The sequence below is a fragment of the Amphiura filiformis genome, chromosome 19 (assembly GCF_039555335.1).
Source record: "Amphiura filiformis chromosome 19, Afil_fr2py, whole genome shotgun sequence".
Taxonomy (NCBI): Eukaryota; Metazoa; Echinodermata; class Ophiuroidea; order Amphilepidida; family Amphiuridae; genus Amphiura; species Amphiura filiformis.
The window spans coordinates 50,930,994-50,948,294 of NC_092646.1; the positions used below are offsets into that span (position 1 = coordinate 50,930,994).

General features: G+C 36.0%; 2 protein-coding genes across 2 annotated transcripts in view; one reads left to right on the forward strand and one right to left on the reverse strand.

The window, feature by feature from the left end:
* Positions 1-16,055, forward strand: part of LOC140141440 (DDB1- and CUL4-associated factor 15-like) — a 48,037-nt gene extending 31,982 nt beyond the window's left edge. The window contains exons 13-14 of the mRNA XM_072163297.1: positions 10,165-10,277; positions 11,645-16,055. Of these exons, the coding sequence (XP_072019398.1) occupies positions 10,165-10,277; positions 11,645-11,703 (172 nt within the window). The 3' untranslated portion in view covers positions 11,704-16,055. The remainder of the gene's footprint in view (positions 1-10,164; positions 10,278-11,644) is intronic.
* On the reverse strand, positions 893-7,537 carry LOC140141643 (uncharacterized). The gene is made up of 3 exons (XM_072163554.1): positions 7,322-7,537; positions 1,338-3,970; positions 893-903 (listed from the first exon to the last, which is right to left on the reverse strand). The coding sequence occupies exons 1-3, from the start codon at positions 7,435-7,437 to the stop codon at positions 893-895; spliced, it is 2,760 nt and encodes a 919-aa protein (XP_072019655.1). The 5' UTR covers positions 7,438-7,537.
* Positions 16,056-17,301: the final 1,246 nt, after the last annotated feature.

The window sequence follows — 17,301 nt, forward strand, 5'->3', positions numbered from 1 at the left end:
TTACATAATGAGCTTGTCCTCCACTTTTCAGTGTGTAGTGGAAAATATGTACCATAGTGTTTGTCAACTACACCAAGAATCAATAAATAGAATCCCATGAGCAGGTCTGCCGCAGCTAGGTTAACAATGAGTAGTTTTTGTTTCACTGCATCTCGTTTTGTTTGTTCTTTTCTTAGCTGCACACATCCCCAAATTAAAACTACTGTATTTGCTGCAATTGTGAACACACCAATTAGCCACACCATAAATCGGATGACATCCTGATATAGCAGCGGTTCACACGATAAGTATGGGGAGAGATCTTTCTCAGCAGCACAAGTGGGCCCACTATCCTCGGGTATGATACACTTACAAATTGCTTCAGAATCAATTGATAGGACTGTGTAATTTTCTAGTTCACTAAAGGAATCATAGGTTAACTTTCCGAGTGGATTTAGTCTGAGATCAACAAGTTTTAAAAATGACATGTTTATGAATGCATCTTGCTGTACTTGGACAAGCTTGTTATTCCTGCAATCTAACCGAAGTAAGCTTTTCAAATGTTGAAATGTGAACGCCTGCAGATGGGTTAATTCATTACCATTTAAGATAAGATACTCTAGATTGGATAATCCTTGAAACATATCCGCATTTAACTCAGTTAGCTTATTGTACTCAAGCCCCAAATGTGACAAATTACCAAGAGACCTGAATATTCCAGGTTCTAAAGTTGTTAGAGTGTTAGCTTCAAGTTCTATCCTTTGCATTTCGATTAATGTTAAAAAACAAGTCCGAATCCAAATTTGAAATGAAATTGCCATTTAATGTTATTATTCTTATTTTTGAAAGATCTTTAAATGTACCAGGTTTAATCACTCTAAGCTGATTTGTATGCAATGATAAGTTTGACAGTTTATGCAAACCCTGAAAAAGGTAGTCATCAAGCTCTGTTAATTGATTCCTATGTAGCCATACCACACTTAAGTCGCCAAGATTAGCAAATATACCAGGTTTTAATTCCTTTAGTAGATTGGTATGCAGTGATAAGATGGACAATTTATGCAAACCGTGGAATAGGTTAACGTCAAGTTCAGTTAAATGATTCTCATACAAATGTAACTCTGTTAAACTACCATTCATACTATGAAATATGCCAGGTGTTAATGTTCTTAGTTGATTTGTTGCCAGGATTAAGATAGACAATCTATTCAAACCGTTGAATAGCTTGATATCAAGCTCTGTCAATTTATTTTCATGCAGCCCCAACTTTGTCAAATTTCTAAGGCTGTTAAATATGCTACTGTTCAAAATTCTTAGTTGATTTGCATACACCCCTAAGACGGACAATGTATGCAAACCCTGGAATAGGTTGACATCTAGCTCTCTTAGGTGATTCTCATTTAGATACAACTTTGTCAAACTACCAAGATACGCAAATATTCCAGGTTTCAATTCTCTCAGTTGATTTGTATCTAGTGCCAAGATGGACAGCTTATGCAAACCCTTGAATAGGTTGCCATCTAGCTCCATTAATTGATTCCTCTGCAGCCATAACTGTGTTAATTCACCAAGATTAGCAAATATACCAGGTTTTAACTCTCTTAATTGATTTGTATTTAGTGATAAGATGGATAATGTATGCAGACCTTGGAATATGTTGACATCAAGATATGTTAAGTTATTTTCATTCAGCACTAACTCTATCAAATTGCCATTGCTATCAAATAAACCAGCTTTTAATTCAAGAATTTGATTTGTAGCCAGTGATAAGGTAGATAATTTGGACAAACGTTTGAACAGGTTGACATCTATCTCTATCAAGTGATTGCCATTCAACCATAACTGTGTCAAATTGGCAAGGCTTTCAAACAAACTTGGTTTTAATTCACATAGCTCATTTGTATACAGCACTAAGATGGACAATGTATACAAACCATGAAACAGGTTGATATCTAGATCTCTTAGTCGATTCTCATTAAGCCATAACTGTGACAAATTGCCAAGATCTTTAAATATGCCTGGCTTTAATTCTCTCAGTTGATTTTTTTCTAGTGATAAGATGGATAATGTATGCAAATCTTGGAATATGTTGACATCAAGATCTTTCAAATTATTGTTATACAGCCATAATTGCTTCAAATCATGAAGCGTGTCAAATACGCCAGGTTTTAACTCTCCTAGTTGATTTGTATGTATCGATAAGATATTTAGCTTATGCAAACCATGGAAGAGGTTGTCATCAAGCTCTGTCAATTGATTCTCATACAGCCATAACTTTGTTAGTTCACCAATATTAGAAAATATGCCAGGTTTTAATTCTTGTAATTGATTTGTATGCAATGATACCTCTGTCAAATTACCAAGCCTATCAAACACACCAGGCAGCAATGCCTGTAGATCATTCGTATCCAAGTATAAGATGGATAAACTGTGTAGTTTTGCAAATAAGCCAGGTTCTAGCTCCTCTATGTGGTTTTCGTATAGGTGCAATGATTTTAAAGCTATGAGATGGTCAAACAGGCCAGATTTGAGCCTTTTTAGTTGATTCTTATGCAAGTGTAAGATCGATAATTCTTTTAAACCTTTGAATGCATCAATACTTAGTGTACTCAATAGGTTATCATTTAGGTACAACTCTTTCAAGATACCAAGTTCGATAAACACACCATCTGACAAGGTAGATATATTATTTCTCTGTAAGGACAGGATTGACAGGTTGCCTAGTTGATGAAATACGATAGGAATCAGCTCAGATATGTTATTATCACCAAGATATAATTCTGATAGGTCATGCAGGCTATCAAATATTCCTGTTGGTAGTATAGTCAGTTGGTTGCTACTCAGATCTAGGATGGTAAGTTGGTGCAACATTTGGAATGTGTTTGTACCTAACAGTGACAGTTGATTTGCATTTAGGTACAAAATGGTTAGGTTTTGGAGATCATTGAATATTGAAATGTCCATTGTGCTGGATGTGAGTGATTTTATTTTGTTATTTTCTAAATTCAAAACTTTCAATGCAGAGAGATTATGAAACACCCCAGTGAGATCTGACAGGAAGTTGTTCTGTAAATAGAGTTGTTGAAGGGACTGGAGACCTAAAAAGGCATTGCTTGGCAAGATTTCTAGTATATTATCAGCAAGATCAAGTACTTCTAATCTATCAAGAGTAGGAAATACTCCATCAATTGTTTTAATCTTGTTATGGGAGAGAAGTAGGTATTGGAATGGGGGCAGGTTTTGAAATGCTCCAGAAGACATCTGAATAACATTTCTCCATGAGATATCCAATGCGGTAGGGATAGGAGGTATGGATGGGTCATAGATTTGCTCATATAACAGAAGGATGCTTGTGTTTGTTGATGGGCAAATGATTTCAAATCTTTTGTAGTGAATAAAGCTTTGGCAATGGTATGGTGGCACAGGCATTTCAGCGATATATACATATTCAGGTATAAGACCAAATGTGTTATATCCATTGTATGCAATAGCTAATGCATCATTGGCTATAAGTTGATCAAATGATATATTAACATAGCTTACTATGTATACACTATCATAACTCTCTAACATATTACAGTACTCAAGATTAGTGCTTTTATGACACCAGGAATGTTTAGTATCAAGTTCACCTGGTCTGTTCTTATTCTTGATGCCATCCATCACACGGATGTTCATTACGACTGATGTTTTCATGTTGATCTCCAACTTTCTGCTGTCAAATCTGATGCTGCAAGGTTGAGGTTGCTGTACGAAGGCTACAAGATCCATGCCATTCCAGCATTCTTCCTGCTCATCTAGCTTGATATAGAAATAGTCGTACACAGACCAATTGGATGATTGTAGGATGTCCAGATGTAAGCCTGATGGGACAGTGACTGATATGTTGCATGGGGCTGACATACTAGTGGAGATGAGTATTGATGGAACTTGGGTCAGGTCTATGTGGGTCAGATTGGTACATGGAATAGCCAAGTTGTTCATTTCATTCCTGGAATGGGGAAAAAATAACATGTCCATGGTATTGCAAATATTTCCCCTTATTATTTATATATTTTAAACTGGCTTATCAGGGATTGGATAGCAACATTTACACAGTATTTTTTGTGGGACTTGAGAGCACATCATCAGACATAGTGAATTGCAATTTTTTTTTTTAATTTGTGAGAACATACAAATTTTTTGCAAATTATTAAAAATTGATTTTTTTTTTCTATTATTGATATTTGACAGTCCTCAAAGTACACTATAAAAATCAAATGATATCATTGATATGTACTTAAAGGTTACATGTAGCTGGGAGGAAAAGACGTCCATCATTTGAAAATTTTGACATTTCGTATTGAAGATACACATTTTCCCCATGAAAGACCTAAAATATTCAGAATGCAATTCAATATATCTGATATATGCTTTCATGTCCCATAAAAATACTGTGCAAATGTTGTTATCCGACCCCTTAAGTTTTAAAATCTTCTGTGATCCATGTGTTATTGTAATGGGCAAAATCAAAAAGTGGTGGTACCCAGCAGCCATCAAAAATCACATTTACGCTCTACCAAATAGGGGCCATCTTGGATTTCTGGGCAAAAATTAAGTTATTACGTCAAATTAATGTCAGATTTCTTGGGGTCGACTTACCGGAAAAAGTGTCTTTGTACACGATTTTAGGTAATCTGGTTCAAAACTTATTTTTTTTCAAGATGGTGCCGGCGGCCACCATCTTGGATTTCTGGGTAAATATGAGTTCGTAATCAGGTGGTGTACGACGTGCATTCCCTAAATTCAGTAAATTTTCATCGTCAACCGTGTAATTGAATGGGATTATTTTGAAATTTTAAAAGCGCTTGAAATATCACAAACAAATAGGCCTATGTTGATAAATAATATAAATACAAGCTAAAACCGTTGGGGTTCGATAATGAACCCCACAAAACTAACCAGTATATGTAAAATGCCATACGGCCGGGCGGTTTCACGAGTTGCCGGCTCGATCATGTCATCCGCCGCCTGTTCGTAATGTCAAAGTAATGTCAAATTTGAAATCCTTGTGGTCGACTTATCCAAAAAGTGTCTTTGTACACGATTTAAGGTCCTCTTGTTCAAAACTAAATTTTTCAAGATGGTGCTGGCCACCATCTTGGATTTCTGGGTGAAAATGATGCCGTAATGTCAAACTAATGTCAGAATCGGAATCCTTGTACTCGACATATCCGAAAAAGTGTCTTTGTGCATGATTATAGGTGCTCTGGTTCAAAACTTAAATTTTCAAAATGGTGGCGCGGCCATTTTGGATTTTTGGCCTCTAGCGAAAAATGCGGGGATTTTCGCGGGAGGGACATGGTGGCTATTTTTTTCTAAATGGTCCATAGAAGTCGAATCAATCGTCAAACCTTACTAGCCAGAGAGTGGTCACCAAATTTAACTTTTTCACCTAACTATTACAGAGATTAAGATGAAATGTCCATGAGAAGAAAATAAAAATTCTCAGGGTAATTACTGTAAAAGTAGAAATTGTCACACGTTTAATTTTTTGTGCTTTGCCAATTTTGAACTGTTTCCATTGTCTTTAAATTTACGATTTTCTAAGTTTCCTTACATTGACCTAAACACAAAAGGAATATATTTGCATGTTGTTATTTTTGCAGTAGCAGCTTGGAACGCGAAAAGTGTGAAAAGAAATGTAGTGTGAAAATTTCCACTTTTACAGTATATGAAATGGCAAACGTATGAAAGCTTAACTTCTTGTACGAGTCATGGCTTAAGTTTGGATCAAATGTCACCTAGTGTTCTGAAGAAAAATGTTTTAATTTAGGCCATTAATTAAATCCTGTGTCTCAAAGCTTGTGATAAATTGAAAACCTAATGCGGAATGCGTTTTTTTATTGTATTTTTTTTTATGTTTATTTTTTTTTTATGTGTCATTTCAGGATTTCGGACAAGAATTTTGTGCAAAAATTATCCAATGTTGCAAATGTTGGAATACTAGACAAATAAAGTCACTGCTACAAACAATTATTCTTCTCTTTTATTGTTTTTGTGTCCAAAATTGGCAAAAAATCTGAAACTTATGATCAAATATGAATTTTTGCCTTTTTGTTATAAAAAAAATAAAAAGACATAAAGAAATGAATTTCTTGATTTTCAAAGAGGACTACGTGCACAATTTTACTAACACCCGCGGCAGCTTTGAGACAGGATTTAATTAAGATGGCCTTACTTTAAAATCACCAACATTTATAACAATCCATGCTCAAGCAAAACCATTGGACAAAATATTTGTTTGATTCTTCTATTTTTGTGTTTTTGGGCAACATTAAGGTGGTACTACACCCCTTGATAAATTTGTGACTATTTTTGCATTTGTCTCAAAAACTAATAACACACTGGTAACAAAAGTTATGTATATTATAGGGGCAATGAATCCAATTACTACACTGGAATTTCAGTGACTCAAGACAAGTAGTTATTGATTTATTGATCAAATATTGGTTTTCCCTCATTTTTGACTGTAACTCCACAACTGTTGTCTGTGCTGAAATAAAATTTCCAGTGCAGTAGTTGTAGTCCTTGCACCTATAATATACACATCTTACTTGTCACCAATGTGCTCTAATTTTGAGAAAAATGCAAAAATAGGCACAAAATTGGCCAGGGGTGTAGTACCACCTTAAAATATTATTTAGATCCAGTTACAGTATCAACCCTCATCTACCCTCTGAATTTTCAGTAGACCATATTGAATACTACGTCACTCATCCTCATTGAATAAAATTACTACAGGGCAATTCGCATGATAACACAATAAAGCAGGTGATAGGTATATAAATTGTTATGGACTTGAACTAGAGACCTGTCCCTCTGACACTTAGACCTGTCCACATATAAAAATCTGATGGGGGGGTTGGCAGACAAGGGTTAATCAGTAAAGTCCCTATTATACCGTATTTTGTTAAATAATCGCCCCCCTCAAATAAATGCCCCCCACCACTTTTTTCAACCAAGATGTTTCAAAAATGCCGATATTGCCCACATGGTCGATTAAATAGCGTCACTTTTTGGGGAAAATCTCGATTGGAAACACGGATGTGAACCAGGAGTCAGTGTTTCTAGTTCATAGTTCGTCATTTTAGCATGAGTTTTAAGTTTACCTAATGATTTTAACGGAATTATCGTTCTAAAATTGACCTTGAATAAATTCCCCCCCCCCTTGGGAAAATGTAACGCCCCAGGGGCGTTTATTTGACGAAATACGGTAACCGGTAAAAAGATCGAAAGAACAAATATATAGATTTCTGTTCAATAAATAACTCCTGTTACAATTGATTATGTATTTACTTACCCAGTGTCTGCCCAAGCAGCATTTCCTTGACACCATATCTGAAGAAACACAAGCACAAATACAATGGCAAATCTGGAGGCTAAGATTTGCCTTTGGTGACAGTAATCCTCAGCCATATTCGCTCCTATCACAGTTTTAATTCAGGTTCTCAGTTTACAAAGAGTCCGATTCAGGTACTTACGGTAATAAAGATCTGGACTCAATTCAGATTATTTACCAAAGAGTCAATTTAAATTCAGGATCTGTAGTAAAAAACAGTCCACTTCAATTCAGATTCTTGAAAGGTCAGAGAGTTTTTGACTTGCAGCTCTTCTTCCAAGGTCCACAGAGTTGGGTTCAACTATAAAGATTCTTTAGTTATGAGTCGGCAAGTTATAGGGTCTTAACTAAGTGCAGAGTCAGCTCCAATTCAGGTTCTTTAGTTAACAAAGAGTGAGAATCAAGTTAGGTTCAAAGTCACCCTTAATTCTGGTTCTTTAGTTAGAAACTTGTAGGTTCTTTAGGTAGCAAAGGGCCAGCTTCAATTCAGGTTCTGCATGTAATTGGTGGAAAGAGTCAGCATCAAGCTAATTCTAAGTCAGGTTCTTCTGTAGTCTGCATCAAGTTCGGTTCTCAATGAGTGTAAAGTCGGCTTCAATTCAGGTTGTTTAGTCAGCGAAACTTGGCTTTTGTAACTCAGTTGGTAAGAGTCCGCTTCAATTCCGTTGGTTTTTTTTCAATAAAGAGTAAACTCCAATTCCGGTTTTGTATTTAGTCAGCTTCAACTCAGGTTCTTCAAGAGTCGGTTTCAATTCAGGTTTATAAAAAGAGTCGCTCTAACTAGCGTTCTTTAGTTAGCAAGAGAACTGTACGCACATGAAGCAATAATGTGTCAATGAACTCTGCCCATGTAGTCCAAAGATTTGTGCTAAATACAGCGATAAAGTAATGTTGCAATCAATCTTGCATATATGTACTTGTTGGAAGAACTAGTTGCTATGAGGCAATTCACCATGTATAACAATCCAGAATATGCACATATTGAGTTTGATAAACTTAATGTTTCAATGTAAATGGTTTGATTTTCTTTGGAACAATTCAAGAATACGCTGTAGAGACCCTCCTCATATATAACTACTGTTGCTACATGTAGATACTTTCACTAATGCTTCATGAAATTGTTGAAATAACAACCTTTTTCTTCTGAACACAGTTCCGTAATTGACTAAATATGTGCATATTCACACAAAATACTAAAAGATAAAAGAATTCTTTTTGGATAGAGTCATTGTTTCGATTTCTTTTGGCAAAATAATTTCAATAGGCCCTGCAATTCGTCAAATTCACATTTCACTTAACTCTTAAGGTGATACTGAATAGCGTGATATTTTTGTGGTATTATTTTTTTTTACAATTTCAACTGTTCTGAACAGTTCCCAGTTTCTTTTTTTTCTGGGTTTCAAGCAGCTAGATATTCAAGATGTATCAAAAATATTTTTGCTGGCTTTCAAATTTGTGGTTCTGAAATTAACCACAAAAATAAACACCTTGTGAAAATAAAATCTCACAAAAATGTTCCACTTCACAATTCACATGTTCAAGAAATTGGGCTATTCCAGTTGCAATCCACACCACCCCTGTGGAAGATTTTGGAAATATCTTACACTAGGGGAGTATGTTTTTCAAATGTAATAGGTCATTGTAAATCATTTTGAAACCCATACTCCCCCTGTATAACGGCTTTCCTATATCTTCTACAACTGGAGTGAGTATTTCAAATGGAAGCTACCCAATTGTCTATTCTATTGAATAGACGAATGAATGAATAAATGAAAATCTATTCGAAACTCTTACTCCCTCTGTGGAAGACTTTAGCTAAATCTTCCACAGCAGGGGTAATGTGGATTTAAACTGGAATAGCCCATTTGGGCATAATTTCCAGATGACTGAACATAGTTCTTGGCAATGAGACAATATTTTGGCATGTGGTTTTATGACAAAACGATTATGTAGTGTGATGCGTTGAAGCAAATCATTTCAATTGTTGCCAAAGTTGATTTTGAGATATGGATAACACAGAAATAACTGTTCTAACTGCAATAGCTGCTGTGTGTCAAATATTGTCATTCCTTAGGTTTTTTTTCTAAGCTACCATTCAATTTGACACAAGGCCGTTATAGTAGTATAACAATTTCATCCTAAGGTAGCAATCCAGCTAAATGGTATGCCACAGCAGACAATCAGGCTTTCCCGTGATGCATTGCATGGACTTGGCCTATATCACACATGGATCTTGCTATACTTTGCTTTATTAATTGAATGGTCATTGTTAATAGAATATCAATTATACGTATTGAAGGTATTATCACAAAACCTCATTTGTCTCAATTTTTGGCAAAATTACAGATTATGTGCTGCTTATCAGGTGGGAAAAAGTGGGAAAATTTGGGAATATGGAGGGAAATTTGCTTTTCAAATAATGAAATATTATAAAACTTGTGGTGTATCTTCCTGCTGTTCTGGTTATGTTAATAGTCTAACAATATCAGTGGTGGTGCGGGGGGGTATCAATGGGAAATCTTGCCCCCAATTGTCTACTCATAAAAAAATGTAAACAAAATAATAATAACTTTACAGTTTTTGTAACAATTTTGCGGAAATATCATATTTTGACCCCCCCTGAAATTCACTTTATCCCCCAGACACCCCCCCAAATGTGACTAGAACATCTAAAATTCAGATGCTACTGAAGCGAACAAATGGCAAAACTTACTGCATCCACATGCAAAGATGTAATCATGTCTATTATATTATTATTATACTCGACTATTAATATGTCTTGTTGTTTGTTCTCTTGTGTATAGGAAAACTTGGAATCCTGGACGCAGCGTGTGTCAAGATCTGCAGAAGAAATGCAGCATTCCACAAGGACTAGCTAGAGGAGTGCATGTACTCACTAATGAGGCTGTTTTCAGAAGTAAGATACAAGCCTGGGTGGGAGCGGGAGGTTGCAATATTGTATACACACATGGCCAACTGTTTCAAAATACTTCTGAACCAAAAATTACCCCTAAACTAATGTAGGATTTAGGTGTATTTTGCACCAAATTTGACCCCCTAAACAATGCAGAAGCAAAATAAAAACTCCTAGAACAGGTATACATGTTCAACTAGCTTGAAAGTCAAAAAATGTTTGAAGCTACCCTAAACGCAGAATGCACATACTGTGTTCTTGCATCACAAAAATTGGCAAATAGCAACCATTTGTGACCCGATCTGATCCACTCAGGCCGAAGTCGGAAATTTTGAATATTGAGTTAGTACATTGTACCATTACTAATTTGCTCAGTACTTACACTTAAAATTACTGATGTCGAATCCCCAGGTCTCTTGAATTGGTTGCTAAGTTATGAACCTTTAAATTATCCATTTTCTTATGTTTTTAATTTGTTTTTTTCTACTCACTTTTTGCCTATATCTCACTTTTACTATGGCCCACTTTAGCCCCTGGTGGAGTCACGCAAGTTGAGTTACTGACCGCATGATCGTTACCAAAATTGCGGAAAAGGGGTCAGTTTTAGGGAACGTCCGCGGACAATAAAAATGAGAGAATTAGGGTAAAACTTGTCCTTGAAATGGATAAAAAGGGGTAGCGAATTTGGTAGAATATTACCACATACTCATAGAAAAGGTTAACAATGTTGGCCTTATTCAGGGAATTTGTTATAAAGCATTTACTGTAAAAGTCAATATTTTCGCGAGAAGATATTTTCGCGATTTTGAAGATTTTGTCAATTGCGCAAGAATTAAATTTCGCGCTTTTGATATTGATACAATAGAAACCTAATGCAACAGTTTATTTTTAGCGAGTTTATATTTTCGCGATTTTATGTCCACTCGCGAAATTCGCGAAAATAAAAACCTCGCGAAAATTTCTACTTTTACAGTACTTTAGGTACCCACTAATTGAAGGCATACTTTTATGATTCTGTGACACCCTGTTATCTTGTTCCATTTAAATATGTTATAGAAGAAAAATGTGTGAATGTGTGTTAAAGCCTTTTCCTTAAAATAGGGGCAAGTTTGCAAAAGTGTCCTTAGAATTGTAAAAATAGGGGCATTTCAAAGTACAATTTTGTCCCTGTTTTGGGGTAAAAAACTTTGAAGAGGGTAACGTTAAAATTTCATGAAATGTCCTTTTAATTAACTGTTAAAGGGGGTATTTCGAACTTTTGGTATAGGTCATGTGCTCACCCTCCGCGGATTGATCAGATCTGGTCAAATTGATAGAAATGCATTGAACATTTCATTGATGTATGTATGTTTTGTGTGCTTTTATTTCAGACAAATCTCTGAACAGGCTTCTTGACTCGGAACACTATGTAGCTATTGTTCTGACGTGAACAGGAATTAGGATGAAGAAAACACAATTCCTAAACAACAAGTGTTATATTCTCATCAAAAGATGCCTTATAAATGGATAAGCATTTGGTCTCAGATGATAGTTCCACCTGGCGCCCAAAGACAGGGCCCCTGCATTCATTATGCACTCGGCCACGCACACGCTCCTTCGCAAAGTTGTCGCTTTAAGGGGGTACTACAGCCCTGGCCAATTGTGTGCCTATTTTTGCATTTTTCTCAAAAATTATAGTGCATTGGTGACAAGTAAGATATGTATATTGTAGGGGCAAGGACTACAACTACGTACTACACTGAAAATTCAACAACTCAAGGCAAGTAGTTATTGATTTATTGATCAAATATTGGGTTTTCCTCATTTTTGACTGTAACTCCACAACTGTTGTCTGTGCTGAAATAAAATTTACAGTGCAGTAGTTGTAGTCCTTGCCCCTATAATATACATATCTTACTTGTCACCAATGTGCTATAATTTTTGAGAATAATGCAAAAACAGGCAAAAAATTGGGCAGGGGTGTAGTACCCCCTTAAAACATGTTGGCACTTCATTGATCACTAAAATTTTCCACTTAGCACTTCGAATAAACTAGTTGAGAAGGCTTAAAAAAATATTATCCTGTTTTGCAAAATGAATCATAGCTAAATCCTAATCCTTTCGTTTGTTTTAAGTGGCAATAAAAGTGAAAAAGATTTAGCTATGTTTCATTTAGGCACCAGAAACAAATATGTTCGATATTTGGATCGACCGTCGATGCTGCTTCGATGCTTGTTATCAACGAACTATCAACTTATTAATCAGAATTAACACTAAATTCATATTGGTCAATATCGCCACAAGCACAGATTGCTATTTTACTACAATTAGCAATAGTAAATTAATTGTATTCATAAATGATAAGGATCGACCAAGCATCGATGGTCGATCGAAAGATCAAACTAATTTGTTTCTATTCCCTTAGCAAAACAGGATATTTTTTTAATAAAAAAAAGTAGTTTTTTTGTATTTTTCTGGAATATGGAGTCGGTAAATATTAGGACCATATTGGGCAATTCCAGTTGAAATCCATATACCCCCTATGGAAGACATGACCTTATCTGCCACACGTACAGGGAGTGTGAATTTCATATGGGGTTACCTGAATGAGTGCCTCCATTTGAAATCTACACTCACTGTATGGGAGATTAAGGCCATCAGGTTTTTCATAGGTGTATGGATTTCAACTGGACTAGCCCATTTGGCAACAATGGAAGTAAAATGGTGAGCCAATTATAGACCATGTCGATAAGACTCACTTCTGTCTTGGGACATACGTCAACTGTGCAAAATTTGCCGTCACATGAAATGCACCATGTACACAAAAACAGTGGTAAAAAAAACGTTTGGTTTTTTTCATTGAATTTGTGAAAATGTAAGTAGTCACTTTTTATAAATGAACAATTTTGTCAGCAATTTTTGTAAAATCTAGTTTATTGCAAAATAAGCAATATTTGCATATTGTCACGGGCGGGAAAACCTCATGTACTTTTTGCCCTTGAACATGGATGAAGCAAGCCATTCAATATAAAGTCTACACCTACAAGGCTTTATCCATTTACAAGGGCCAAAAGTAAATAATTATATGAGGTGTTTCCTGCATGTACCTTTGGCCCTTCAACATGGATGAAGCAATCTCTTCAATATCAAGTCTACACCTACAAGGCTTTATCCATGTTCAAGGGCCAAAAGTACATATGAGGTTTTTCCTGCCCAGTGACGATGTTTGCAATGCACAGCGGCAACTTTAGTATAGTTGTGTGTTCCCACGGTGCAACTTGATTTTCACACCCAAATAAAAAGAAAAAGAACGTTCCTTTCATTCAATGTTGACCAAATTTTTCCAATAATAAGCTGTATATTATAACTTGCATAATTTGTCGGTCACATCACATACTGATCTATACGAAAACAGGAAAAAGTGTTTCACATACAGACCTATACTATACGTGTTTTAGATTTAACCTCAAACTTACTTAATGCTAAATTAATTTTCCTCAATTTAATTTTCCGGGGCAGCGTGGCACACTGGTTAAGGTCTTTGCCTTTGGTGCAAGAGGTCCCGAGTTCAATTCCCCGCAGGACAAAAAAAGAAATCTGCTCTCCCTGGCGCTCATCTGGTTATGGCGGGGCAGATGACCCATGATAAAAGACCTTGTTTAAGTCGGTTCCGATCAGGGTAATAAGCTACACTTGCCTGTCCTGTAAAAATACCCCGACCAACTATCTACAGCGACCCTCTTCAACAGGTCACTTGTGCCTGGCTGTCAGCGTTATCTCCTAGATTTCAGCCCAGATATGCTCGACATAAAAAAGTAGCATTTTTTATTTGAATTAACATTGTGTAACATGGTATTATAGTTACAGCTGTTAGTGAAATGATTTTGTTGAAATGGTATTAAACTAATAGCTCTGTATGTGATGTGACCAACGTATTGTGTAATTAGAATTATTTAAATTGATGTTGAAATTTTCAATTTTGAGAATAAATTTTGGAAAAATGTATCAATATATTGTACAAACAGTTGCTATAGTTAAATGAATTTTGAATATTATTCATTGGTGTTACAATTTGCAAAATGGTTGCATTTTAATAAATTTATATTAATTACCAATTACTTAACATTCAAAGTTTTTAGTGGCCAAAGCTTTTGATCCTCTGACGAGCCAAGTGATGGTCAAAATTCATTCCGTCATTACTGGGGGCCATCCCCACCAAACTGCTGTTTTAACTGCCCAATTGGGTGGAATAGCGCTGCTTCAAAATCAATCTTATATTGTATTGCATTGTAGATTTTCAGCATCCTTTTGTCACACGGGTGATGGAACAGTTTAAAATTCCTGCAGAGCCTCATCATTTCACATTTAAGGTGGGATGGCCCACTTCAGTGGCTGTCATTGAGGTGTAGGAATGTGTGGAATTGGATTTGTGTACAGCAGCATCTTTATCATATGCAATAAACTGAAATGTATTTATTCAGTGTGGGAATTGAGCTACAGAGGGCAGCACACATGTATGTCATCTGATCCTTGTTCTTGATTCATGTGTCACATGATTTTAAAGCCATATTTTAACAATTGTCGAGGAGGACCACATTAAGTTTTTACTTGACTGTAATGTACATTAATTTGAGGTCATTGAGGTACGTAACATCAACCCAAATTTTTGGATTTGTACAAAGAAACCTTCAAATATCTATGAGGTATTTGGTCAAAACACTAGTTGATAGCTGAATCAACATCTTGTCCTCCCACAACTGTAAAATCACTGGCGTATGATAATTACTGCAGACTCAGTGGTTGTTTTTGTGAGTCAAGTAAAAATGCTGTTGCACGAAGTCAATTAAAATTGGACCAACATGAAAATAACATGTTTTAAACACTTTCTTTGCAGTAATTAAACAGTTATAGTCTTCCACATAGCCACCAGAGCATGGCCACCATTCCTCTGTATGCAGATTTCAGCTCTCATCAATATGGCATTCACACCTTATGAGAGGTTCTGCCTGGGGATGTCAACTTGTGCAATAATGTATCTCTGGAGTTAATCCAAGGTCTGCAGGAGGACTTGTCAAAACCTTTGATTTCAGATAGCCCCACAAAAAGAAATCCAAAGGTTTAAGATCAGGATATCTTGGGGGCCATTCCACTTGGTGCTCCAAATCGATCAAACGATTGTTAAACAATTCTGCAAGGCGTTCTGTCAATTACTGTAAAGAAAGTGGCGAAACTGTGATTTACATGTTATTTTAATTGACTTAATTAGCACAACTTCATTTTTACACGACTCCCGAAAATAGCCGAGTCCTTATTAATGGTCACACGCCAGTGATTTTACAGTTGTGGGAGGACAGCTATCAACCGAAGTATTTTGACCAAATACCTCGCATTTTTTGAACTGTACACTTGATTCTGTTACACCCGGTGCGGGCGATCATTATATGTGATGCGATCAAGCAAAATCAGTTGGAACTCGGAAATATTGATTTGAGATATAGCCATACAAAGGAAATATTTCATTTTGTTTCCTCTTGTTTTGGAAACTGTTTAATTGCTCATATCTTTGGAACTGGTTGTTCAATTTCAATGGGGCTTTCTGCAAAATGCAGCTTTGTAAATGCTTTTTACTAACCTATAAGAAACCAAAAATTTAATATTTCCGAGATTTTGCTTGATCGCATCACAAATATTGGCAGACCTTTTTACCTCGACATCTCCAAGTTAATCAAGTTGTTTGCAATAATCTGAAAAATGAAAGGTCAAGACAGACCAAAATAAAGCACTGTTTAAAGGTGAGTTAATTGCAAACCAATGTTTGTCTTTATTGTGTCATTCAATTCGATAAATAATATCACATTCAGATGGGAGAGTTGGGAGGGGGCTTTTGATTCATGTGACAACAAGGTTGCTAAAATGACTGACTGCCTTTTGTAAGAAAATTTTGTTTGTACAAATACCAGAGAGTACTTTACTCGCAATTGGTTTGTTATACCATCGGCGTTAATCGCTCGAATCCCAACAATGGGTTGCCACATTTTTGACACATGTTAGTTTGTTGCATACACTTTGAATGTTTGCCAAGTGAGCGCATCAGCAAATTGCCTCCTTTGAAGCCAATATGCAGGGCCGTATGGTGATGTAAAATCACACAATTTACTGCAAAACAAATTCATTTTTGTAAACTCTTGGTCTTGAGTAGCTCTTGGTTCACCAGTGGCGTAGATTTCTTTTCGACGTGGGGGGTTGGAGTATAGTGAATCCAGCACATTTTGGTGAAAAAATAAGTTGATGGTACAAATGCATCCGAAGCGAGTGTAAAATTTTGCCATATTGAAGCTAAACTGGTGAAAAATGGTACAAAATTGGGATAAATTTGTGCAAAGCGTGCAAAAATTGGCACTTATAAGGTTAAAATGGCCAAATTTGGTCAGAAACACACATACAGGCATCAACATGGGGGGGGGGGGGTATTGTATGGACCATCCCCCCTATGAAAATATTGGGGGAATCCCCCACATTCCCCCAGAATCTACGCCTATGCGGTTCACACAAAATCTACAACTGGACTCTACTTAACCTCACATTTTACATCCTTTCGTTTTGCCAAGTCTGGATGTAAAGATTGCTGTCACTCCAGTTTTCAGGACCTGCTTTTTTTAACCATAATGGTAAAGTCAAATTCTTCACCAAGAAATGTGGGTAGCATTGCATGCTTTTCTTTCTACAAACTTTGTGACTTATACTATTGAACTTCATTTTTGAAGCTGTACAATTTGCAGAATTAAAACATTTTGTCTCATGACTTTTCAAAAGCTCATTTAGAAGTATATGTGTACGCAATATAAGTTAAAGCAAAAGACATGTTAATGATAAATTAAAAATTTCTACAAAAGGCAGTCATCAAAAAAATGTCAACCATTATATTCACATCACTAGCTTTGCTCATTTATAAGCACTATACAATTACTATTAATGACCAAGCCTCGAAATAAGCAGGCACCCAGGAGCCATTACCCAATGGTCATAACATTTTGGCTCCTGGTCCACA

Excerpts from the sequence above, each read along its gene's own strand:
- LOC140141643 (XM_072163554.1), bottom strand. The coding sequence starts at position 7,437 with ATGGCTGAGGATTACTGTCACCAAAGGCAAATCTTAGCCTCCAGATTT. Across the intron at positions 3,971-7,321 it reads GCTGCTTGGGCAGACACTGG|GAATGAAATGAACAACTTGG; the intron begins GTAAGTAAATAC and ends TCCCCATTCCAG.